General features: G+C 47.7%; 1 protein-coding gene across 1 annotated transcript; it reads right to left on the reverse strand.

Moving 5' to 3' along the window:
- Window positions 1-27,441, reverse strand: LOC126529873 (endothelin-converting enzyme 1-like). Its single transcript, XM_050177335.1, has 3 exons — window positions 27,400-27,441; window positions 2,820-2,985; window positions 1-2,234 (listed from the first exon to the last, which is right to left on the reverse strand). The coding sequence occupies exons 1-3, from the start codon at window positions 27,439-27,441 to the stop codon at window positions 1-3; spliced, it is 2,442 nt and encodes an 813-aa protein (XP_050033292.1).
- Between the last annotated feature and the right edge of the window lie 374 nt (window positions 27,442-27,815).

Raw genomic sequence — 27,815 nt, forward strand, 5'->3', positions numbered from 1 at the left:
CTATAAATTACACCTTTCCCACGGATTCATAAGCGCCCCCCGAGAACATCGAAATGCCACGGAAAATTCTAGGCTGTTCTTGGCGGCTTCGTTGCAGACGGTTTCAGCGTAGATGGTGTCCTCTGAAGTGTTGGATGTGCAGAGGAGATAGCACATCAGGACGAAAAAAAGCCGGTCTCTGTCAAACATTCGAAGTCGCTGGTGGTCTTTTTTTGGAAGGGACCGCAGCGCCATCAGTGCCAGACGGATAGACGCGGCGTGGTAATAGACTTCAATGTAGTCCCTAGTATGAACAGCTAACTCGCTGAAGCAGGGAAGCCTTCTCAGATCCTCGTCAAACTTGATACTTGGCAAGTACCTGGCGAGCTTGGCAACGAAAAGCCGGAAGATGGCGGTGGCGAACAGCGTGCCGAGAGCGCCAAAATTGGCCGTGTCAGTCAAGTGTCGCGTGTAGACTGGAAGCATCGCAAAGAAGGGAGGGAGCGTGAGTGTCCCACTTCGGTAGTCGTAGAGGTCGTACCGTTGTTTTGCTACGAGGTCGCGGGTGTATGTGGTTGGTATCCTATCCCTGAACGTCGTGTTAATGCTGCCCACCGCAGCAGTGATGTCCATCCAATTGCTAAGCAGTGATGATCGGTTGGACAGGCCATGGTTCGCGAGCGCCTCATCTACGACCCGCATGGTCGCTTCGTGGAACTCGACGTGGAAGTCGGCCTCGTCTACAGTGAGCTGGTCACTGTGGACACTCTCAGACCCGCTCCGCTTTACGTGTATCAGTTGGCCGGAGATGGCGCGCACCATGGAGGAAACGTATGTGAAGTCTTCGGCCGCTGTTTCCCGGCTGATGAAACTACCGAAGGTGAATTGGCCCACAAGTTTCTCGCTCAAGTGCATACACTCTGCTCGCGCGCGCCATTCGCTTGCCATGCTCGTTCCTGCTCTGGTGCCCTCGTAGTCATGCCAGCTGCTCGCGAGATCCTTGCCGATGTAGCGCATCATTTGTTGCACCACGCACCATCCCAAGTAGTAATGGAGGCGCTGCTCACCAAGTGTAGCAAAGAGCTCGTCCACCTCCTTAATGAGCTCCAAGTTTACGATGAAGACGAGCACACTATCTGGGAGCCCTAGTTTGTCGACGACCATGCGCCATGTTGTTGTGGGAACGTGCCTGGTGATTTGAGCGAGCCTGTCGATGGGGCTGATTTGGACTTCGTCGCCTGATTGTCCCCGGTGAGCTAATAATGCCTCTAGAACGGTGTCCTCTACTTTGACGAACATTTCGTAGCTGAGCGCGGAATTTGCAGGCTTCTCGTGTCCGGCATACTTAGTCTTGGTCTGCTCGAAGAAACGCGCATAGGCGCCAGCATGTATGAGCTGTTGGCGAGTGGCCTGCCACCCGCGGAGGAATGCCATATCGGGCGCGACTTCGAGTACGTTGCTCGCGTTGCGCCTAGAGAGCCGTACGCGCAGCATCGCCGTTACTTGAAAGGCAGCATACACTGAAGCCACTGTAGTGATGAGGTCTGGCTCGGCGGACATGTGAGGCCATGTCACTCCCGCCATACGGAGATGGTGGCGGAAGGCGGACAGCTCGTTGGTGCCGTCAACCAGCACGGCCGTGCACGTCTGGTAGAAAGCGGCAACCATCTGCTGTGCCGTCTGCGCCTGGGAAGGAACGTGCACGCGCTGGAAGATCCAGTGCACGTGTGCAAGGAATTCTTCAAGGTGACTTCGGTACACCGACTGGTTCTGAGTCTGCGCCCAGCCACTGCATACATGCGCGTAGAAGTTGACACATGGATCTCGAGTTTTGTCCACGCTAGCAGCCAGCAGGGAGTCCAGCGCAGTGCATGCCGCCGTCGTGCAGACGGTGTTGTGTAGATCTGTGGGCACCGCGAGCACCAGTATGGCGGTGAGTATTGCGCACAGTGCGAGCACGGTGAGCGCGACCACCACGTAGCTGAACAGCAGCTCCCTCTGCTCATGCGCATCGTGAGCAACGAGGGAGCGAGACTCGAAGAGCTTGGTTCGCGTCGTGCCAAGCGTATCTGGATCCGAAAAACATAGGCTGACCTGATGAGGAGTGCCTTTCCGGCAACATGTGGAGGACCGGAAACCAGCATCAGATCTGTGACTTAATCGGTCGTCGTCAGTCCTGGTAAGCGACGTTCCCCCGCGAGAGTCAACCGATTGGCCCGTCAGTGAGATGCGGCTGCTCGTAGAGGACGTAGGGCCTGCAAAACAGGTCGCATACTGTTGGTCGAGAATTCCAGATTTCACTGACAAGCGGCGCCACTACTGAAGGAAAGCGTTGGGCTCAGAGGCGCTAAGCTTTTAGCGCAGTGTTACCAATCGTAGCGACTGTTCCGTAGGTCTAGGATACGTAGAATAATTTAAGAAATTTGTCATTTTATTGGCAGTATGGAAAGACTTTGTTGAGGTATTATCATTTACACCTCGGCTCTTGCCATTAGAACTGAGGACGCATTGAGTAGAAAGCTTTTGTTCTCGTTTCGCGCACTATAGTACAGACTTTAATTCGGCATACTAGTCCAGACTATAGACTAGTCAAAATTACCATTAAGATGCATGTAAAAGAAGAACTCCGTGTGAAACTAAAGGTTTTCAAAACGAAATATTCTATGTATACCTCGGCGCAGGAGTCAGAATTTATAATTTACCATTAGGACCAAGTGACAGTAGACTCATACCCTGCGCCAACAGCCCGAGCAGCTGTGGATGCGATTGACTCGTCTCGGAAAGAGGCGGCTCGGTTGTTCTTGGTGCATCGCTTTCGGAGGGTGATGCATCGACCAAACGTGAGTCAACCTCGAAGCTGGCCCTTCGAGCGTGTGCCGCCTTCCCCATTTTGGTTCTACTAGTCGTCACTTTGTACGAGGTGTTTGTTGAAGGCTCGCTCGATTTGCTGGTCTGGTGCAGCTCGTAATCGTCAGTGCTCTCAGGCGTAGGGTTGTTTGATTCTTTCTGCGAGAGAAAAGCACAGTGACTCTGTTCAAGCGTGAAATCTGTAATAACCAAAAGGTGAGATTGTTTAGGCTTGGCGCAACTTAAGCAGTTTAGAAGGAATCTCATGCAAAAGGATAGTAGCGCACTCACGGTAGCCACTGTGACTATGGCACCGGACTGCTGAAGTCAAAGTCGCGGGTGCGATACCTGCCGTGGCGGCCGCACTTCGATGAGAAAATGCGAAAAACGCTCGCGTACGGTAAACTGCGTGCACGTTAAAACGCAGGTGATCAAAATTATTTTGGAGTCTCCCAATACTGCATGCCTCATAATTAGATCGTGGTTTCTTGGCCCCCTACAGCCAGCATTTTTGTTAAATACAGAGGGACCACACTGCGGTTCTTATGTCGCGTCGTTTATTAAACGTGTCTTTAAGCAACGCGCTGTCACTCTTGCATCATCGATGATTGTACTAGAAGCAGATGACCTAGGATGGAACCTAGCCTCAGTCGCCTTGTGCTTTAAAGTTTTCTTTATTCATTTAACGACGCCTAAGGGGCTGCCCTCCAATTATCTCGACATGAATTTCAGGTGTTCAACGAAAACTTGCATTTTCAAACGAAATACATGCTCAGATGCATCTGTGATTGTGGACCTCGACTACAAGTATAATATGGCCTGTTTTTTCGTCGTCACACGTTTTTTTCTTTAAGGTAACACGCGTGTGCATTGCGAAGCGTGATTCTGCGGAGTGTTCTTCAAATTAGAACACGGCGTCTTGTACGATAGAATACACATGCAGTTTGCCAATTTCTCTAACCAGCGTCTCTTCCGAGATTAATGGAACGTGTATTTTGCTCCCTCATTCCTACATTTCTAACCTCTGTGAATGACTTCCCCCCTAACCAGCATGACTTCCGTAAAGATCCGTCTTGTGATACCCAATTACGACATTCTACAAATAACATAAGCTCCGACATTGATCAAAACATCCCAGTTGATGCTCTCTCTTGAGATTTCGAGAAAAGCGTTTGACGAGCGCGTTGGGATGCTTGGTGCGTTTTGATTTACCCTTACTTTGGCTCAGTTAGAACGCAGGCGAGAGCATGGGCGGTTGAGGAACGCATGGATAACACAGGCTGTCGAGAGCGAGAGCGAGAGTGATTTGGCATCGCGGCTATGCCATCTTCCCTCACACAACCCCCGGCGCTCCACTGCGGCAGCAAGTGGTCCCTTTCGCCCGCTATGCTGCGTCGAGGCATCTCCAGACCTGCCCTATTCTGCTTCACGCCTGATACTCCCTTCAGTTCCTGTCCTCCTGTAGCCTCTGCGGGAAAGCGGGAGACTTTCATCACGTCCTCCTGACATGCCCTACCTTTCCGCACCCTCTATCCCCAACCACGGCGGAGTCATATTGGGAGACTCTCCTGGCCAGCTCCGCTGCTACAGACCAACGCCGGATCATCGCCGATGCCCTGAAGCGGATAGCCCTTCAAGGGATCCCCTTTTCTCTATAAAGGCCGACCCCTATGGGCTGCCTTGTGCCATGTAAGGGGGACTTTGGCCCCCTCTTCATTTATTTGGCACTAAATGTTTCACTACCACCACCGTCGAGGCACGCTCGTGCTGTGGCGTTGCAGCCAACGGGAACTCTGTCGAGGCGCGCTCATGGCGTAGGGTATGAGCCAATGAGAACCCAGGTGCCATTTCGCTGCAACAGACACCAGACGTTGGCTTTTTCGCGCAGTGAGCCATTTGGCGCTTTTGTATCAAATGCAAATAAAATTGCACATGCATGCCGATATGAACGACTCATGCATGACAGACAGCGTAGCTGTGCTAGCGACTTCTGCGAACTATGCGCCTGTCTTGGCAGTGCCCGAAATCTACCCGAGATGACGCGAATGCTTCACGGTATCACGCACGATTATTTATCTATACCCAAGTCTTTGCAAGTGCTTCGCAATATCTCGAGCTTAGTACTTGTATGGTCTTCGGTATATCCGACGCATGTTCCTGTATTACGCGCCAGCCCAATCGGCGCCGGCGTCGCGCTCTGTGTTCCAACGGCCTCGTTGGATTGCATTCGTGGTTGTTAAGAGGACGCTTTAGTTCGGGATCTCCCACCTAAATAAATGGGGAATGAGAGATTCTTTTTCTCGGCAACCACTACAGTATATTTTATGAAGTTTGCTGCATTTCAAATATGAAGTTAAAATGTATAAGCTATCACTAGGAAATTGTGCATTTAGCGAATCAATTCTTTTGTAAAGCTTCTTAAAAATCGCAAGTTTTGAGAAAACGAATCTTACAAGCTTACAACTCCGTAGCTCGGTAATTAAAGAAGATAGCGGAATTCTATCAATTGCATCGGATAGCAGATCTAAAGCAGATAAAATAGAGTTATCATACATGGCTCTCAATTATACCACTGATATGTGAATAGGACCTTTGCACGAACCTTGGAACCATTGTAACAAATTGCTGTTAGATATAATTTGATATACCAAATTTATTCACTTTAGATGCTCTGACGGATTCAGTTCACAGAAGTGCAATATATGTTCTTAGTGCATAGCTACGCATCTGTAGACTTCATGCTTCTATTCTTTTTAACTTAGATTCTTTAGAAATATATGTAAAAACATCCAACCCTATAATCAAGATTTCGCTTCCAACAGTCACTAGACATTACCTGTGCCTCTAGAGGCCAAGAAACTTTATTCAAATAGGCGAAGGGGTTATCTCAGCAAGACATTTCTGCGTTTTACATGTATTTGAAAAGGATTTACTCAGAAACTCCGCGGGAAGTTGTCTAAATGAGCTTAAGCATTGTGCCACTTGCTCATCTCCACGCAGCCCGGTGTCATTATCAATGTTAAGAAACTTGATTTGAAGGGCGTAAATTCTTATCAACCCTCGTCGGTCGTAATAACCCTAATCGAACATGATCCGTCCCTTATCAACCCTTATCGGCCCTTGTCAACATAGATGCCCAGCGAAGGTGTTGCAAAAGCACCATTACAATTGCTGACGGGGGCATGCAATGCTTTATTGACGGTTCGGAGGCTTGTCTTGATCTGGCTTTTTATTGAAATGTATGGCGTTTTCTGTGTTGTATGTGTGATTCCAATGAATGCATGCACTGTTCGCTTCACTTCCTGACCGCTTGTAGCCTCTGCCTTACGTGGGTATAAGTCACTGCGTTTTATAGCGATAGCTCTACTACTCCAAGTACAAACCCAGAAAACGACTGGTTCCGTAAATCTGACCTTCGAGCTCAGGCAAGGTCAAACTGAAACTTAGCCTGCCACTACCAGCAGCTGCTGCGTACGCCACGTGGACGCCCACATCATGAAAGTGATCTGGGATGCGGACTAAGTGCGCGGTCGCGAGGGCGTCATCTTCAAAGCGATCTGCGATGTGTACAAAGTGCGTCGAGTGCTGGTAGCTTCGTATGCGCCGTGCTTTCGAAGCTTGGTTCGCGTTGATGCGAGACGCAGCGTGAAGGTCAATTCGCTCGATGCTGCTGCAGCACAAAGCAGCGTCTCTGTGTTGTATTGTGGAGCAATTCTAGATGCGCTAGTTGCTGACGGCGCCCAGCAGCATCTGTGTCCTTTCCCGAAAAGCAAAACCGTGCTATCGCTCGACAATGTGGATTTACCCGCGTTAAATCGTTGCAAATGTATTTTGATTGCTTACAGAGTATGGGCCATTGTTTAGGGGGATATTAGCCATTGAATTCGTCTTATCTGACGGACGGACAAATTTCTCCTTCGGTGGACATAGAAATGCTTACGCATTTAACAGGCGGCATCGGAGCTAGGCTCGAGTTAACGCTTCCTCTTTAAAGTTGTACCTTTTGTGGTTGTAGCGCAGAACACGCCATGCGCAGCGTAGTTGGGCACAGTTGCTCTACGCTCGCGAAAAGTGGACTCTCCTACAGTCTAGCGTCGAACGTAGTTACCATGACTGTCGGAGTTTGGCGTGCATTGACGCCGTCGGTGCTGTAATACAACATGCCGAAGCCGCTAGACAAGAGTACATCGTGCGATAGCTTGCGTGAGCTGCAGCGTGATCTGTTGTTGTAGCCTGGAGTCACTACTGGCAAGCGGAGCCATAATGGTGCAACACAGTGCCTCGGGGATAAGCAGTTATGGTTGTCGCAGAGGTCGTGCATGTTCGTGCGGAGCTCTGCGACTGCTTGCGGTGCTTTTTACAGCAAAGCTGTATGTGGCTAGGGCCCATCCGTCGTCCGCGAACTAGCTTGTTGGCGCTCCTTGGCGCAACCGGGCGATGGCGCTCGTGCCACTGTTCACGCACTCATCGTCGCCGTCTCCTTCCACAGGTGGCTTCGTTGGTGCTCATCAATTCAGCGCAGAATTTCACTTCTCTTCTATCGTCTTAAAGGGCAGGCCGCTAACGGGGATATTTGTCATTGCTTAAGGGCCTATGAGCCACTCATTGACAAGAGGAAACTACCACCATGATAATGAACTATCATCATCGGCAATGGCTCGACATCTTCTTCTGCCCGACCTGGCTCCGTGGCCGCTCATCATTGCAGCGTAGAATTTCATTTTTCTTCCGTCGTCGTAAAGAAGGCCCGCATTAATTTTTTTTTTGCGGTGGAATGAAGCATAGCTTAAGGGGGCGTGAGCCATTTATTGTCTAACGTGACGGCGAATCTAATAACAGAGGGGATACAATAATGTTTGTGCGTAACTATCGCCAGGGTGACCAACGGTCAGGACAATGAGTTTTTTTTTTTCATTAACAATGCCAAAATGTTTGTGTGTCTCTGCGTTGTACATTTACATATACCATCTATGCTGCTTCCCTTGTCATTCAGCTTCACAGATGGGAATGGCTGCTGAATCGTAACGCATGAAATGCTTTTACCTCCCGTTTTGGGTAACCTTCAAGTGACCTTGAGCCAAAAGAAGCCAGAGCCGTTATAAGGTCACTGTCAACCAGCCTAGACTTAAGGGAATGCGGTCTCTATCCCGCAACCCTTTGTACAGGATTGCATTACATACGCTAGCTACTGCCCAAACAGTTACAAAAAATATTGCATCCGAGTTCTTCCTAATGTTTGTTCACAATATCACTCAAACTGTCACTTCTACTGCGCCGAAGTTTTATTTGTCAATTCCAATAGGCGGCGGTCAAAAGGCAGATGCAGTGCACCATACACTTGATTTTCATCTTTTGGCGATGAGACAGGGTTGACTGTGCTCTCTTCAAGTCCACGGCGCGGGTATTGCGCCACCTCCTTCGAAAAATGGCGCCATCTTGCGTGACCAGACCGGCAGCGTCCGGTGCGCCGCGGATAACTGTGACATGGTTGTGACGATAGTGAGTAATCGTCGTAATTACTCCAACGAATCTACTCTGCCTGTAGCCATTTAATGCACCTGCTCTTGATTACGGTAGAGCCGGCACTTTCCTACCGCGTTGGCCTTTATTATATGCGCGGCCAGCACTGGGTTGGTTAAACATTTTTTACTGCAAAGCTGTTTGGGGTGAAATTCCGGCGCATAAACCAACAATTTTTCATATGTGGGCCGATCCCGAAGATTGTGCGACGCGGGCCGACCCACGGTGGAGGTGAAGCAGGCGTTAAGCACTAGTGCTTGCAAATATACGTCGAACCGGCTATGCGGTTGAACCGGAGGGAAGCGAATACGGTCTCGGAAACCGCTTATCCGGTTATCCGGATTTCAAGGAACGGATATTGAGGATATCCGATATAAACAACTGATTAGACGGATATTCAAATATTCGAATCTACTAGATCTTCTCACTCAAATTAATCCAAGCGGCAGCTGTTTAGTCCAAGCGCCAGTGAACTTGACTCAACGGCCACACATTTAATCTCAGCGCCAAATTATTTATCTACACACCACATATTTTATTCTTAATGCCAGTGAATTTAATTCAAAGTAAAGATGTATTTGCGGAGATGTTCTAGGATGTTCTAAATAAGGACGAATGGTTATAATTTTGCGCCGACCATACATAACTGAAGAACTTTCTTGATGAGCGTTGTCATGTGAAAACAAAAATGCCTTTCCCGCGTGACAAATAATCTAAATAATGCACTGTTCTGGACATTACTGCCATGAACCGGTCAAGTAAAACGTAGCTATTTGATGCCTTTTCTAACATGCATCGAAACACAGGGGCATCCAACAACAAACCGACGATTTCTAATGCTGATAAAAACAGGCTGAAAAGAGCGTCATGTCAACTCTCGTAATTTTGTTTCCTCGAAGGCCCGTTGACATGGATATGGAACAATCTCTGCGATTAGAACCACGTAACACATATGAGATTATGTGGAAGAGGATTACGAGCAATAAAAAACAGCGCTAAACAGGACGAGTGAAGGGACACAGACAACAGCGCCAAAATCCGTACTCTTCTGGAAGGGGATGTTACGGGATCTCACGTATCATTAGCCGGCATATTCATCATTCTGAACCATATGGACATGGATATCGAACGATGGGCCTTCGAAGAAACTCTGTCATAGTGCCCTTGAAGGGTACACTAGACCACGTGGCAAAGGATGTCCCGTGACCTTGCGTAACTTTTAGAAACCTCCATGTGATTCACACAGTGATATGGAGGTCAAACGAACAGGAATTGCAAGAGCTATGCGATGGTACCCACGTAGCGAATACCAAATCACGTGGGAGACGCTGTCCCGTGACCTCACGTATAATTCGCTGGCCCATGCGTGATTCCCAATCATACTGACGTGGATATCAAACGATCGCGCTTCGAACAAGGTCTGCGATGGCACGCACTTCCCGTACTTCATTACGCGAAAAAAAGTCACGTGACATCACATAACTCTAGCTAGAACATGGCTAATTAGAAACTATGCGGACATGGATATCATACGAATGGCAATCGCAAAAGCTATGCGATGGTTCTCACGTAGCAAAAGTGAAATCACATGGGAAAGGGTGTCAAGTGATTTCACGTATCTTTCACTAACTCATGCACGATTCCCGACCACACTGCCCTTGATATCAAACGATCGGGCTTCGAACAAGGTCTGCGATGGTACGCATTTCGCGTACGACCACGTAGAAAAGAGTCACGCGACATCACGCAACTTTAGCCAGACTATGGGTAATTTCCAACCAGTCCGACATAAATATCAAACGAACTGGAATCAAGAAAGCTATGCGGTAGTGACCTCCTAGCGAACCTCAGAGCAGGTGGCGAAGGGCATCGCGTCACCTCACATAGCTTTCTCGGGTCCGTAGATGTTTCTCAACCATATTGACATGGATAGCATACGAACCGGCTTCCAAGAGGCTCTGCGATGGTGTCCATGAAGAGCACGTCAGACTACGTGAGAAGGAGTGTTGTGTGACTTCACGGGTGTTTGTCCAGTCATTGGATGATTCACAGACATACTGGTATGCATACTAAATAAATGGGAATCGAACAGCCACGTGACCTTTGCCACGCAACACCACAAATACGGAGGTGAAAAGCGCGTCACGTGACTTCACGTAAATTTTCCTTGAACGTGATTAACTGCTGAATCTATTGCCGTTGATATCACGACGAGCGGAATGCACTTTGAAAGTGATGTGGTACTGATAGAAGACATGAATTAGTAATCCTTGCTATAATTTTTTTTCTTTTCTCGCACACGCACAGCACGACTGAAATACTTCCAAATTCTGGTTTCGATAGTTGCTGTTCACACATTAACGATGATATCGAATTCTCGTAATGATCTTCTTCATTTGGATGCTGTGCGACATTGTGCGTAATTACGCCACATTGAGTCAGGATCTTCAGGGGAAATGTTTGCAACCATCGAGGAAGCATTGCGTGCTAATACAATTTATTGAACTTTTTTTTCTTCCACCTCCATTCGAAAACGTCACCCTCAGTCCAGAAATAGGTTTTCGTTGTTGGGAAATGAAGCTGTTAGGAAGCTCAGGCAGTAGTGGTAAGCGATAATAATCTGATATGTACATGATAGGTAAACATGTTTGCTAAAGCTCGGTGGTGCCTGCAAGGTTCATCGTTGCTTGAACGAAACTCTGTCTATTCCTTTTGCGCGCACGTTGGTTAACAATACAATGCAATACAATACAATACAATACAATACAATACAATACAATACAATACAATACAATACAATACAAGATGTTTATTTAACATGTTTCTGATGTTAAATAAACATATTAACATAAATTGAGCAAGGTGTCCCAAATAAGCCGCATGTGCTGTAGAGAAATCTGGAAAAAGTTGTCACGAGAAAGCGCAGCGATGCAGGTGAGAAAATTCTCTGACTTGTATCCTTTTGATGTGCACAGTGTGCTACGATATGAAACATTCTTGTTATTTGCGCACCTCAGTGCATCGCGAAGCGCGCATGTAGATGAAAATGGCGAATGGAAATATTAGAAAAAATTAGAGAAGATATAGTACAACGCCACACGAGTTCAAGCAGTGCGTTGCTTGAAGTAGAGAAATTACACCAGGATAATTCTCACCGATTTTATTCTGTTCACAATTTCTGCTCCGTGGAGTGGCGAAATCAGGTGAAAGCTGGCACTAAACATGTTCGAGCCAGAGTAGTATGACGAATATTTAAAACAATATAGAAGCGACTGTTGTTATTTATTACGCCTAGTCATCCTTCTGCTCACCCAGGGTTCGGAAAGGCACCTACCTCTTTTCACATAGTAAGCAATGTTGTGCAGTGATAACGCATGAAGCAGCCCAGCATTCCCAGCAGCGAGACGATAACAATAATTAGATAGCATGGTTAAGGTGTGAAGAGCAACTACCAAAGCAAGAATTTGCAAGTATTTTGGGCTTCCTGTGTGTGTGCGAGGAAAGAAAAATATATGGCAAGCTTTACCATTTCATTTCTTTTATCAGTACCACATGGCTTTCAGGGTACATTTCTCTCGCCGTGAATCTACGTCAGTCGGGTCAGCAGTCATTCACGCCCACTTCATAGTTACGTGAAGTCTCGTGACGCGTTTTTCACCCCTGTTTTTGTGGTGTTGCGAGGTAAAGGACGCACTGGCTGTTTGATTTCCGTGCGATTAGTGCGCATGTTGTGATGGTTCACTGTGTGCGGCGATGAATCGAAAGGATGCCAAGTGCCTGAGACGACGTACCGGATTGTCATACTCCTCAACATGAAAAAACTTATCCGTTGGGGATGTGCGACGGTATTATGCAAAAGTGCAAATCCCACTCTCCGTCATCCTCCGTTCTCCCCTTCTACGCCAGGGAGTGGTATCGCTCTGAATTCCTCTGTGCGGCTTGGCCAGTGGGTTGACGAGTGTGTTGACGCGACGTGACCTACGCTTCCCACCACTATACCAGTGAGCGGTGTTTCTCCGTATTCGTCTGTGTAGGCTGACCGATGTGCTGACACGGCCCTCTACGAAGGAGCAAGAGAGAATTAGGTTGCCCGTATGGTGTAGCGTATAAGGAGGTAAGCGAGACTCAACGAACACATATTATCTGCCCATGCGCGCACGAGCAGGCACACTGAACATCCGTTCACCCGTAATGATGCATTGAACTTCAGTTTTTTGCTTTTACATCATATCGTCATTCCTACGGGACCCTCTCCGATGCTCAATCTGGTTCCAGATTGAGCATCCAAGCAGACGCTGTTGAAGGTCACCTAAACCCTGTGCACGTGACGTCTTTATGTTTGTGAATCACCGAATGACGGGAGCTAGTCCCGTGAGGGCCCGTTACACTTCTTATCACGTGGTCTGACGTGCTCCTCATCGGCACCACTGCAGAGCGTCTTCGAAGCCAGTTCTTATAGTATCCATGTCCAAATAGGTGACAATAAATGAAAAATATGATTGGGAAGCACGCATGGGGATGCCAAAGTTATGTGGCGTCATGTGATGCATTTCGCCACCCGGTCTGAGGTTCGCTACGCTGGCACCATCGCATAGCTTTTTTGATTACCGTTCGTTTGATATCGATGTCCGTATAGTTGTAAATTTACCAAGGACTTACAAACATTACGTGATGTTAAGTGACTCTTCTTCACGTGATCTGAAGTACGTGACGTGCATACCATTGCAGAGCTCCTTCGAAGCCGGTTGGTTTGATATCCATGTGAGTATGGTGGGCAATGACCCATAAGCCTGGCGAAAGATACGTAAGGTCACGTGACACGCTTTCTCATCTGATTTGACGTTCGCAACGTGCGTACTATCTTTTGCAATTATCGTTCGTTCGATACCCTTGTCAGTGTTTGTGAATCACGTATGTGGACTTTCGAAAGGTAGGTTAGGTCACGTGACACTATCTACCACTTGGTCGGACGCGTCTTGGCGGGTGCCATCAGAGAGCTTCATCGAAGACCATTCGTTTCATTACCATCTCAGTCATCATAATCATAATCATCATCATCATCACCATCAGCCTGGTTACGCCCACTGCAGGGCAAAGGCCTCTGCCATACTTCTTTGACTACCCCGGTCATGTACTGATTGTAGCCATGTTGTCCCTGCAAACTTCTTAATCCCATCCAGCCACCTAACTTTCTGCCGCCCCCTGCTACGCTTCCCTTCCCTTGGAATCCAGCCCGTAATCCTTAATGACCATCGGTTATCTTCCCTTCTTATTACATGTCCTGCCCATGCTCATTTCTTTTTCTTGATCTCAATTAAGACGTCAATATCTCGCGTTTGTTCCCTGACCAAATCTGATCTTTTCTTACCCCTTAAAGTTACACCCATCATTCTTCTTTCCATAGCTCGTTGCGTCGTCTTCAATTCAAGTAGAACCTTTTTCGTAAGCCTCCAGGTTTCTGCCCCGTACGTGAGTACTGGTAAGACACAGCTGTTATACACTTTTCTCTTGAGGGATAATGGTAACCTGCTGTTCATGATCTGAGAATGCCTGCCAAACGCACCCCAGCCCATTCTTATTCTTCTGATTATTTCAGTCTCATGATCCGGATCCGCGGTCACTACCTGTCCTAAGTAGATGTATTGCCTTACCACTTCCAGTGCAACGCTACCCATCGTAAACTGCAGTTCTCTTCCGAGACTGATAAACATTAGTTTTCTGCAGATTAATTTCTACACCCACCCTTGTGCTTTGCCTCTCCAGATCAGTGAGCATGCATTGCACTTGGTCCCCTGAGTTACTAAGCAAGGCAATATCATCAGCGAATTGCAAGTTACTGAAGTATTCTCCATTAACTCTTATCCCAAATTCTTCCCAATCCAGGTCTCTGAATACCTCCTGTAAACACGCTGTGAATAGCATTGGAGAGATCGTGTCTCCCTTACTGACGCCTTTCATTATTGGGATTTTGTTGCTTTCTTTATGGAGGACTACGGTGGCTGTGGAGCCGCTATAAATATCTTTCAGTATTTTTACATACGGCTCGTCTACACCCTGATTCCGTAATGCCTCCATGACTGCTGAGGTTTCGAGAGAATCAAATGCTTTCTCGTAATCAATGAAAGTATATGTAAGGGTTGGTTATATTCCGCACATTTCTCTATCACCTGATTGATAGTGTGAATATGGTCTATCGTTGAGTAGCCTTTACGGAATCCTGCCTGGTCCTTTGGCTAACAGAAGTCCAAGGTGTTCCCGATTCTATTTGCGATTACCCTAGTAAATACTTTGTAGCTAACGGACAGTAAGCTGATCGGTCTATAATTTTTGAAGTCTTTGGCGTCCCCTTTGTTATCGATTGCGATTATGTTAGCGTTCTTCCAAGATTCCGGTACGCTCGAAGTCATGAGGCATTGTGTATTAAATTATAGGGTTGAACGTGCCAAAACCACTTTCTGATTATGAGGCACGCCGTAGTGGAGGACTCCGGAAATTTCGACCACCTGGGGTTCTTTAACGTGCACCTAAATCTAAGTACGCGGGTGTTTTTCGCATTTCGCCTCCATCGAAATGCGGCCGCCGCGGCCGGGATTCGATCCCGCGACCTCCTGCTCAGCAGCCCAACACCACAGCCACTGACCAACCACGGTGGGTGTGGCATTGCGTACACAGAGTGGCCAGTTTTTCTAGAAGAATCTTCCCACCATCCTTCAACAGATCTGCGGTTACCTTATCCTCCCCAGCTGCTTTCCCCCTTCGCATAGCTCCCAAAGGGGGAAGGCCGCTAGGGAGGATCAGGTAATCGCAGATTTGTTGAAGGATGGTGGGCAGATGGTAGGAAGGGTGGCGGGTTGTCCACTATGTCAGTATGGTGGGAAAAGAGCCACGAACCTGGCTAAAGTTACGTGATGTCACGTCACTCTTTTCCACATGGTCAGACGTACGTCAATGGCGTACCGTCGCCAACCTTGCTCGAAGCCCGATCGTTTCATATCTATGTCAGTATGGTTGGGAATCATACATAGGCTTGCAGAAGATACGTGAGATCACGTGACACCCTTTCCAACATAATTTGACTTTCGGCACATGGGTATCATCGCATGGCTTTTGCGATTCCCGTTCGTTTGATATCCATGTCCGCATGGTTTCCAAGTACCCATGGGCTAGCTAAAATTACGTAATGTCATGTGACTCTTTTTTACTTGATATGAAGTACGCGAAGTGCGTGCCATCGCAGACCTTGTTCCACGTCAGTAGAGTATGAATGGGAATCACGCATGGGCCAACGACATATACGTGAGATCACAGGACAGCGTCTCCCACGTAATTTGACGTTGGATACGTGTGTTTCTTCGCATAGCTATTGCGATTCCCATTCGTTTGACACCCATTTCACTGTGTTTGTGAATCACATGTGGGCTTCCGTAAGTTACGCAAGGTAGCGTGACATTCTTTAACACTTGGCCTAGCGTACTCTTCGTGGGTACTATCACAGAGCTCGTTCGAAGGCAGATCGTTTGATATTCATGCCGATATAGTTGAGAATCAGGAATATGCTGGTGAATGTTACGTGAGATCCCCTAGCACCCTCTTTGACGTGATCTCGGATGCGTTACGTGGTGATAATCGCTGAGATTGTTCGAAGCTCGTTCATTTGATGTCCATATCAACGGCCTTGCAGAAAAGAAATGATGATAGGCAGCCAGCTTCTATTAGCTTTAGAAATCAACAGTTTGTTGCTGGATGCCCCTTTGTATCAGTGCATGTCAGCAAACCCATCAAATAGCTTCGTTTTGCATGACCTGTTCAAGCCAGTAATATAATGTCCATAACAGTTCAATATTTCGAAGATGTATGGCGCGGGAAAGGTATTTGGAGTCACAAGACAATGTTCTTCAATAAAGCTCTTCACTTATGTCTGGTCGGCGCAAAATTATAACATTTTGACATTTTTTTGAACGTCTATAACACCTCCGCAAATCCGTATTTACTTTGGATTAAATTAATTGGCGTTAGGATTAAAATATGTGGGGCGTAGAATAAATTGTTTGGCACTGAAAGTTAACTTACTGGCGCTTCGACTAAAATAGCGGGTGCTTCGAATAATTTCAGGGGGACAACCTCTAGTACCATTTTAGAGAGTACAGCCATTCGGAAAGATAAACTTAAAGATGGAAGGGTAAGGAGGTTAACGAGACAGGATATCGGATTTGCACGAGTGGTTGCAGAAATAACTATAGATCTAATACAAGAAAGAAAGAGAGGTTATTTGGGCCCAAGTACAGATGAACAAATACCACAGTATCCGAATCTGAATAGCCGGTTACTAATCACTGAATAACCAACCGAATAACCGATAACTCTGGATACCCGGTTTTCAAATTCGAATAACCGGTCAATGGAATAACCTGATAACCGGTTTTCCCGCAAAAGCGGTTTGATATTGCTGCACTATTAAGCACTTCCCACACATGGGACATCCCGGAGATGGTACAAGACCAGGTGGACCCGTGGCGGAGGTGCAATTCGCCATTATGGGGCTCGCATTCACAGATTCCCTGGTCATCCTTTTTCACAAAGTGGAAGGGCACTGACTCTTTTTTTTTTACAGCGAAGCTGTATATGCCTAGGCGAAACACTCTTACGCCCGACCACAGAAACCCTACTGGGTGCGTTTGTTTAGCCTTTCTTTAGAGGGGGTATGAGTCATTGCATTAGTCTTACAAATTTGTCCATTGCATGGACAAATTTAGCGTTGAATAGGCATACAAGTAAATCTAGGTATTATTGCAGGGGACGGACACAGAGGGGGACAGGGTTAAGACAATATCATCATGACATAATTAAAGAAGTACTTTTACAGCAAAGCTGTATATGCCTAGGCTAATGGCTCGCGGTCCGACCACGGAAGCCCGCCGGTGCAAAGTGCGGCGTGCAGTTGGCCACGTCGATATAGCGTCGTTTCCCTATCGCAGCAAAGCCAGCGCGTAGCATTGTCTCACCGGCTTCGCAATAAGTTCAAATATGTGTCTATGTCTTTAATTAAATGAAATATGGGGCCCCTGTGTGTCACTTGGTAACTACAGTGCACAACCCAGCCCTAAACACTATAGATAACGCATTACCAAACAAAAATGTGTAACATATTTCGGAAATACTTTGATGAACCCGCTGGAATAACACAATGAACCGCAGATTGCACCCCTCCATGATAGTGGTTATGCGAAGCCCAATGTGCGGCATTTCAAATAAACAATATGATAAACCAAAGCCAAACATGTGCGTAACCTCATTAAGAAACACAAGGACGTTACCAATAATTGAGAAAGAGTTTAACGAACCGTCCAAATTAACCCAGCGATAAACATCGGGGCCGCACATTTCAGCTTCGCTGGTTTACCATCAGTATGGGGCACATGAGCGGCGTTTTTATGCATTGTTATTCCTGCGCAACCTTTAGAACAACTCCGGGCTTCTTCATGTCTGGCACATTGGCATGCTTGCCCTTCTACGCCCTTTTGCGGAGCGAAATGTCAAAACGATGGTGGCAACATTCGCAACAGAACATTATTCTTTTCGCTTCAGCGAATCCTGGCCGCCACATTTCTGGCTGATTCAGTGGGAAAGGAATAACGCACAACCCATCTGGCACTGTGTGGGTGCTCTTTCCGGACTTCTCATCGTCGTGTGTTTCGAAATACTTTGATAACAAGAACATAAGCGTGCTCACCGAACGGAACGAGCCGAAGAGCGTTTGTTTGTCTTCTGCAACCGAAACACTGAGCAGGCAATCAGGAACACTGTATGCTAAATTAAAAACCTAATTATGAAATTTTACGTGCCACAACCAGGAATTCATTGCGAGGCACGCCGCAGTGGACGGATTTATTGTACCACATATGGTTCGTCAACGTTCACCTAAACCTAAGTACACGGTGTTTTAGCATTTCACCCACATGGAAATGCGACCGCAGTGGCCGAGATTCCGTCCCCCAAACTCGTGCTTAGCAGCCCAACATTATGTCCACTAAGCAACCGCGGCGGGTACACTGAATGTTGTGTGATTGTAAACGTGCAAGCTTAGGCGGCATTATTGATGTAGGCTAACAGTTCGTAATATTTATTTTTGCAAATTATAATGATTTGAGCTGTGTTTTGAGAGCATTTTAGTTCATAAATGCAGACAATTTTGCACAGCAAATTGAGCTTTCGCACGCTAGGCACAGCGGTAGGTCACAGCGCCCTTCTGCCAGCGTCATCGCCGAAGCGACCACGGTTCTCCCATTGTTTTCCTGCACGAACGACACACTAGCCCATTCTAATACACAATAGCGAAACACTCCAAAGGGAAATCTTCGCCGATCCTGGCGTTGCCAGGGCGGCCACAGTGTACTGTAGCGCGGCCTATCCGACAACGCTGGCCGCTGCCTGGCACGCTGAAAACGTCAGACTATAAATTGCTCCTTCCACGGCACATTTGGACAGCGTGCAGTGCGACACGTAGACTTCGACCGACGCTCGCAGACCCTCGGGCTACGCCGGTCGATATGGTGTTTTCTTTCTTTTGTTTTTCTTTGTGAAGCTGTTCTTGGCGAACATTTCTCACTATGACCATATCTATTTATCTATCTAGCCGCGTTCGTCTTGGTGCTCTCATGGTCATTTTCTTGACTTGGTGATTGCCAAAATTGGTATTGTATGACTAGAGTGTATGACGAACATAACTGATAGGTCATGAGATGCGTGTCACGTGGGTCAAAAAAGCAGCCGCCTACGTCTCAGTGCTCTCATGGTCGTTTCGCTAACTTGGTATGCTCCCCGCACACTGCTTCGCATAATATCGGTTCTCACAGTGGGTGCAATTTGCCGGCTTCTTTCTTAACTGCCGTTTCTGTTACTTTTCCTTTAATAAAGCTTTGATTTATGCACTGAAGCACCAAGGTAACTAGGAGGCCAATGCATTACGTCGGACATTTAGAGATATGATATATAGAAATTGCTGCAAACCCGAGACCTCGTTCCAAGAGGATAGGCCTTGCGGATTCACGAGCTGCAATTCGTAGATTAATATTTTTGCCCTAAATAATTAACCACTTAGCGTAAATACGTTTATTATTCAAATAAGCATTTTGATTTCGCGGAGATGTAACCACCGAGTAATTGAGGCGAAGGGTTAAAATTGTGCTGGCTGCAACAAGCAATAATATATATATATATGGTACTGTAAAATAAGGAGCAGTGGGGCTGTGGCTAGGAGAGAGACAGCGACGACGAGAAAGAACAACCTTGTTTCGGTGCTCGGTCGGCTACACTACCTCTCGCTGCTTCAGCGTTCTAGTCGCGAACGCTTTCTGCTCAAAGTGCTTCGCGACATTTGGTGGAAGGTGCTGGACTTATTGCAAACCTGGAACTCCGAAGCCGGACGATCCCTCTCACATCTCCCATGCCTGAGGAGACTAGTACTACCGCGCCACCCATGGCACCGCCTCCAGTCGTCTGTCCTGGTGCGCCACTCCAACGGGATCCTCCCATATTCAATGGCACTGACGATCATGACGTAGAGGACTGGCTGTCATCATACAACCGAGTGAGTGCACACAACAAATGGTCTGAAGCTGAAAAGCTTGGCTACGTACCATTCTATCGTTCCGGGGTCGCCCATCTTTGGTTCCGCAACCATGAGGCTGACTTTTCCACCTGGTCAGCATTCCGAACGGCACTTCAGGAAGTATTCGGTCGCCCTGCTGTGCGCAAACTTCGGGCTGAACAACAGCTTCGCTGTCGTGCCCAACAAAAGGGCGAAACCTTTACGAGCTACATTGAAGATGTAGTTGACATCTGCCGGCGTATAGACCCAGATATGACCGAAGATGCCAAGGTCAAAAACATCTTGAAAGGCATGGAAGATGACGCCTTCCAAATGCTCTTGGCAAGGAATCCTCAGACGGTCAACGACATCATAACGCTTTGCCAGAGCTATGAGGAGCTGCGCAAACAACGGCTTTCTACGCGCCAAGCACTCGCTCCGGACGTCGCGCTTTCACCTCTGAGTGATGGTGTCACCTCTACTCCTTGCAGTCCAGAAATTTTTGACAGAATCAAGCAATTTGTACGAGAAGAAGTGGCGCGCCAACTCTCTCTTCTGCCAGTCGCTCCAGCCTCAGAGCCGCGCTTGTCTCCAGATCTCCGTCACATTATACAAGAACAAGTCGCTAACGCAGTACCACTTGCTCATCAACCGCCTCCTACGCCTGTGCCACTTACGTACGCTGCCGTTGTCGCTAATCCAAGGCCTCCTTCTGCAGGTAATCAATCCAGACTTACTAGTGCCTTTCCCTCACCTCCGCAAACAGCTGCAACATATTCTCCTGCCCCCCCAAGCAGCTACTGGTCGCCACAGCAGCCCGTGCGCCCACATGGCCAATATTTCCAACAGTCTCCGCCCGCTGTTCTCAATCCATGGCGCACCCATGACAATCGGCCTATCTGTTATTCGTGCGGCCTACCTGGGCATGTAGCACGGCTTTGCCGTCGGCGTGGATGGTATCCTTCGGATTCTCCGAGGGCACAAAGTAACGGTTTCGACTCTCCGTCCCGTTCTGCTACTGCCGCTCAGCCCTTCGAAGCCTCGTCTCCTCTTTCCCGACCCTTCAATACCCGTCGGTCTCCGTCTCCCCGTCGGCGTTCTCTGTCGCCGCTTATCCGTCGTCCTGAAGCTATCCGAGAGGAAAACTAAGGACCGCAGTTCCGGAGGCAAGAACTGCGATCTTAGCGAACTCCTCAAGACCTCATTTATTTCCTGCGAATGTCCTTGAAGTTTATGCAGAAGACATTGCCGTTCATGCGCTTGTAGACACGGGAGCTGCAATATCAGTGATTTCGGACCAGCTTCGTCTTACCCTTAGAAAAGTAGCGACGACTTATTCAGCCATTTCATTACGTAGAGCAAGCGCTGCGCCGATTGAACCCTTAGGGAAGTGTACCGTGCGTGTTGTTATAAGCGGCGCTTTATACCATATTGAGTTCTTTGTTCTGCCTCGCTGCTCCCATGCCATGATTTTAGGATGGGACTTTCTGTCCTCTCATCATGCCGTTATAGATTGCGCCCGTGCTGAACTCGTGCTGTCGCCATTCGGCACCAACGTTTTTGAAGATACTGATGACACTTCCGGTCGTGTGTTCGTCACCGCCGACACCGAGATTTCTCCATACTCTGCCGCACTTGTACCCGTTTCCTGCGTTGGGTTTTCCGACTCCACAGTTTTTTTCACGCCGTCTAAGCTTGTTACTCGCCGCCATCCTTTCTTGCTTCCTTTTGCCCTTCTTGCCATTCGACAAGGTTCGAGCGCACTTTATGTATCAAACCTGTTTCCTTGCCCTGCTAGGCTGCTCCACAATGAGTGTCTTGGTTATGCCGACGGAATCGAAGCAAGTTTCCTTTACGATGTGCCTGACGACCCGGCTTCTCCTCCGGTTGACACTCTGGGCCTTCAAGTTTCTCCTCCCACGCCGCCGTGTGACCCAACATTTTACCAGAATGTTGATCCCAACCTCACTCCAGCGCAGCACGCCCAGATCGTCCATCTTCTAGACCGCTTTCGCACGTCATTCGACCTACAACAATCTCGCTTAGGCCGCACTTCTACTGTTGTCCATCACATCGCCACTGGCAACCATGCGCCTTTACGCCACAGGCCGTATCGTGTATCCGCCACGGAGCGTAGCGTGATCGCTGAGCAAGTTGCAGACATGCTCGAACGCGGTGTCATACAACCTTCGCACAGTCCCTGGGCTTCTCCTGTAGTGCTGGTAAAAAAGAAAGATGGCACAAATCTCTTTTGCGTGGACTACCGGCGACTTAATAAGATCACACGCAAGGACGTTTATCCGCTAGCCCGTATTGACGACGCGCTAGACTGCCTCCAAGGCGCTGAATTCTACTCATCCTTAGACTTACGATCCGGGTACTGGCAAGTGCCAGTGGCTGAGTCAGACCGTCCGAAAACGGCCTTCATCACACCTGACGGTTTATTTGAATTCACCGTGATGCCATTTGGCCTGTGTAATGCGCCTGCCACATTTGAAAGAATGATGGACAACATCTTGCGCGGCCTCAAATGGCAGATATGCCTATGTTATCTGGACGACTTCGTTATCTTTTCACCGGACTTTCCTGCCCACTTACTTCGACTTGAACGCGTCCTAAAGTGCATCGCCGATGCGGGCCTCCAGCTTAACTTGAAGAAGTGTCACTTCGCTGCCCGCCAGCTGGTCATCCTCGGCCATGTCGTGTCGAAAGAAGGTGTACTCCCTGATCCGGCGAAACTACAAGCTGTTGCCCAGTTTCCCCGACCAACGACTTTGAAACAACTGCGCAGCTTCATTGGATTAGCGTCATACTTTCGCCGTTTCATCCGCAATTTTGCCTCTATAATAGCACCTTTAACGCAGCTTCTTCATGGTGGCCACAACCTTTCAACCTGGTCACCGGATTGCGATGCCGCCTTCACGAAGCTGCGTCGTCTCTTGACGTCACCACCAATCCTGCGCCATTTCGACCCAAGTGCTCCAACTGAAATACACACGGATGCCAGTGGCATTGGCCTTGGGGCCGTTCTCGCTCAGAGAAAGGCTGGCTTCGATGAGTACGTCGTTGCCTTCGCCAGTCGTGCACTCACTAAACCTGAATCGAACTATTCTGTCACAGAAAAGGAATGCCTGGGTATAATTTGGGCCATAACCAAATTCCGTCTGTATCTTTATGGCCGCCCGTTTGATGTCATAACTGATCACCATTCGCTGTGCTGGCTGTCGTCCTTAAAAGAACCGTCCGGTCGTCTTGCTCGATGGGCCCTTCGACTGCAGGAGTACGACATTTGCGTGCTGTATCGTTCTGGCCGAAAACATTCGGATGCGGATGCCTTGTCTCGTTCGCCCCTAACAGACGAGGCTAGCTTCCCGAAGGCTTCATTGTCCGAGTCTTCTGGAGCAGAAGAAAGACCCATGGATTGTGTCCATGCTGCGTTTTTTGTCCAGCCCATCGACACCCACTACCAATCGCGCATTACGTCGCCAAGCACATCACTTCTCCATTCGCGACGGGCTCTTGTACCGTCGCAACTACCTCCCGGACGGCCGCAAATGGTTGCTTGTCATCCCGCGACACCTGCGTTCGGATATTTGCGCAGCGTTCCACGACGATCCCCAGTGCGCGCATGCAGGGGTACTGAAGACATACGCGCGTCTACGCCTTCGTTACTACTGGCGGGGGATGTATCGATTCATCCATCATTATGTCCGCTCCTGTCTGGTTTGCCAACGCCGTAAAGATCCCCCTCGTCGTTCAACCGCGCCATTGCAGCCTTTGCCTTGCCCAGCACGTGCTTTTGATCGAGTAGGCATCGACATTTATGGACCTCTGCCAACCACCTCAGATGGCAATCGCTGGGTAATCGTGGCCATCGACCATCTTACGCGCTATGCGGAAACTTCCCCTTTGTCCAGCGCTTCTGCACGTGACGTCGCCTGGTTCCTCCTGCGCCACATCATCCTTCGCCACGGAGCTCCCAGGGAACTACTCAGTGACAGAGGCCGCGTCTTCCTCTCCGACGTCATCGAGGCTCTCCTCAAAGAATGCCGCATCATTCATCGCACCACTACTGCGTATCATCCGCAGACTAATGGCATGACCGAGCGCTTTAATCGCACTCTTGGTGACATGCTGGCCATGTACGTTGCATCCGACCAAACCAAATGGGACCATGTTCTACCTTTCCTGACCTACGCTTACAACACCGCCACGCAGACTACCACGGGATTTTCGCCCTTCTTTCTCCTGTACGGACGCGAACCTTTTTCCACAATGGATACTATCCTTCCGTATCGCCCTGACTCCACGGAAACGACTACCCTATCCGAAGCTGCTGCACACGCAGAAGAGTGTCGCAAGCTTTCCCGTATATTTACGTCAGAAGACCAGCAACGCCAGAAGCACCATCGAGAAAGTTCCAATGCTCCTGTATTGTATGCTCCTGGCTCGCTAATGTGGCTTTGGGTTCCAGCCTCTACCACCGGACTGTCACCGAAACTCGCGTCGAAGTACCAAGGCCCATACCGCATGATCAACCAAACGTCTCCAGTCAACTATATTGTGGAACCCCTCGAGCTACCTTTGGATCATCGCCGTCGTGGACGCGAAATTGTGCATGCCCAGCGTCTCAAGCCCTACTATGATCCGCCTGTGCTCTCCTACCCGTAGGTCGCCGGGACGGCTCCCTTTTCCGCGGGGGAGATAACTGTACTGTAAAATAGGGAGCAGTGGGGCTGTGGCTAGGAGAGAGACAGCGACGACGAGAAAGAACAACCTTGTTTCGGTGCTCGGTCGGCTACACTACCTCTCGCTGCTTCAGCGTTCTAGTCGCCAACGCTTTCTGCTCAAAGTGCTTCGCGACAATATATATATATATATATATAAATATATATATATATATATATATATATATATATATATATATATATATCACCGATTACGATACTCCTTATTGCGAAATTTGAGCGTAGCTGTATGCGTGTTTTCATTTCCCGATATAGTGGCTGGCGCGAACCATCTGCCTTGCGCGGCGCCTTGCAAACGGAGTGCTGTGTGGCGTGACTCCCTCGCTGATTGGGAGATCGCGAGAGGCGACGCGTGGGCGCGATTCATAGCAGCCGCTGCAGACAGACATCTGCTTATGCAGCGCTTTCTTTAAATACAAACGACGCGTGCAACTCTGGCGCCATCTTGTAGCCATCGTCGCCGCAAAGTGGGTCTTGCGCGGCCCTGCGGTTTTCCTCTAATGCTTTCGCCGTACCCTCCACTCCGCTTTCCTCCTTGCGCTCATCGATGTTGCAATCTTTCATCTCGCGCTGCGCTCCTTGTTCGCCTTCAACCTTCGACGCGTTCTTTCGCTCGGTTACGAGTGAGAATGCCGACGCTCGCTACAGGAACGGGCTGCTAAGAGCTGCGCTCTAAAAGCACCCTGTATAAACGAGCCTTTAATGGTGATGTATAGCCCAAAGTTCGACAAAAACTCCTCAGGCGAGGGTGATACATTGTCAAAATAGAATAGGTACTCGCGTAAGGTCCAAACGAAAATACAGCCCCTAAGGACTTTCTAGATCGTTACAAGTCCTTCCTTCAAAACGGTGATTTATCACCTACGTCAGCTTCCGGCTGTGCGTTCTCACCAATGTCCTGCGCACAGGTTCTGTTGATGCCTTCTGTTCAACTGAAATTTGATGCCGATAGTGCCGTCAGTTTTTACTTCAGCAGGCGATTCCTAGCTGATCTCTAGCGCGGAGACTGCAAGGCGCGACGTGAGCAAAAAAACCACGCATTGCTGGCTATGATGAACAGCGCTAAAGAAGTTTTTTATTTGAGTGAGCTATACGAAATCAACTTTTGTTTTATACTTAATGATAACCATTTTTAAAGCAAGTTCGGTGTCTCTGACGCAGGTTGCGTTGCTGGCTGTTCTCATATGTGATACCGACTACACTGCCGCACCCACCGTTCACCGCCGTTTTCGCCACACGAAAGTTACCGCAGTCTTAAAATGAAGCTTTAGCTCAGGCCCAACTCCGACGCAGCCTATTGAAATACATATAAAACGCAAAAACGCTTTTCCGAGATAACCCCTGGAAAGATTCTAATAAAATATGTTGCATTTGAGAGTCAAAGGTAAATTCTAGTGACTGTTTCAAGCGGCACTTCAATTTACGGCCTGAATTTTGTTAAAGAGGTTTTCAAAAATGTGAACGTTTGAACGAGTAGAAGCACAAAATTTACAAATGAATAGCTCTGCATCAAGAACTGATATCGCGGTTCTCTAAACGGCACCTATTAGAAAATTCAAAGCGGACGAATTTTACATGTCATTTTATATCTTACGTGAATTTGTTGCTTTGTGTACAAGGGTTCTGCAAAAGCTGTATTTCCATATTACTAAACTTCTTTAGAGTCATATGTAACATATCAATATTGTCCGCGTTAGATGTACTATTAGATGCAGTTCACATAATTATGATATCACTTTTCATTGATGAGTTACGGGGTTGTAAACTTGATAGTTTAGTTTTCTGAAAATGTGAAATTTTTGCCCATTTTTAATAAAAAACTCATGATCCTAATCAAAACTCGAAACAAACAGTCACTAGATTTTGAGCTCGCCAACAAACCTCGTCAAATTTAGTGTAGTGGTTGCCGAGAAAAACGAATTCTCTGTGTACATGTATTTAGATAGCAGCACTCGAGCTAAAGCTTCCTCTTAAACAGCTTCCATGTAGAAGAAGAGTGAGTTGGATGAGTCTTAAAATATTCTATTTATGAAAAACATGACAAAATATATAAGTATTGACAACGTAAGCTGTATTCAGTGGCTACTAGCTTGACGTGGGAAACACCTTGACGTTGCTGAAGGATAATACCTTGATGTGGGAAACTTACATTCAAGCTCAAAACGTGGTTAACAAGCAAATTGTAACACCTTACATGATAAAGCAGCGATAGTAAGGCGTCGCCGCAAGAACAGCTCATTGGCCATGACCGGGCAAATCCGAATATGTGGTAGTATGAGAATTTCTACATCATAAACTTCTCGCAATTTTCCTAAAGTCGTTTGAACATGTTCGAAAGGCAAATAAGGTTTGGTATTCACAAAACATCTCTTAGATAAGCTCCATTTCTGATCCGCAGGCAGTGGACAAAAATTTCAAAAAGAAATGTGCTGCGAGTACGGGCGCCCCGGGTATTAGCAGGGTGGAACTCCCCCGAAATAAGGTTGTTAAAAACGCTACTCTCGCCTAAAATTCTCGCAGCACATCCTTTTGGAGACGAGATTTCTACTATGAAAGCGCCTGGAGCCTAATTTCAATCTGATCGCCATCATGCCGCAAAACTGAACTTGATATTTCGCTGGATGTCATAAGTAGCGGTCGTTTGCTGTAGCCTGTAGTTAATTGTGCGATTGCGAACCACATTATATTTGCTCCCGGCAGACGGGGGCGTCCACTTACCTTCTCTGAAGATGAATCTAGCATCTTGCGACTGCCAGGCATGGAGGGAGCTCTTCTTCTTTCTTCTTCTTAGGTACCTTCCTCCAAGGAAGTAGTATTCTTTTTTCTTCGGAAATTTTGTTAATTTTCCGATATAACGCCACTATTTATTGTCTATTCAGTCATGTTTTCTTATTCAACGGAATGTTAACAGCAAAAATAAATAAGTGAGTATGTTTAGGGATGTATTCTGCCCACAGACAGATTGGGAAACTAGGAGTTACCGTGCCTAACATTTATTTTTCCTCTTGGTCGTTTTTGCCACTAAATTGCCTCCTTGTAACCTTTATCGGCCTTTAACGTTAAATTATATAGGCGCTTTCCTAATATTTTATGTCTTCCTGATTTAATGCTGGTTTGTTTCGTGAATTGCATTG

Source organism: Dermacentor andersoni, chromosome 5, assembly GCF_023375885.2.
Source record: "Dermacentor andersoni chromosome 5, qqDerAnde1_hic_scaffold, whole genome shotgun sequence".
NCBI lineage: Eukaryota > Metazoa > Arthropoda > Arachnida > Ixodida > Ixodidae > Dermacentor > Dermacentor andersoni.

Excerpts from the sequence above, each read along its gene's own strand:
- LOC126529873 (XM_050177335.1), bottom strand. The coding sequence starts at position 27,441 with ATGCCTGGCAGTCGCAAGATGCTAGATTCATCTTCAGAGAAG. Across the intron at positions 2,986-27,399 it reads TAGATTCATCTTCAGAGAAG|AAAGAATCAAACAACCCTAC; the intron begins GTAAGTGGACGC and ends TTTCTCTCGCAG. Across the intron at positions 2,235-2,819 it reads CAGCTTCGAGGTTGACTCAC|GCCCTACGTCCTCTACGAGC; the intron begins GTTTGGTCGATG and ends CCTGTTTTGCAG.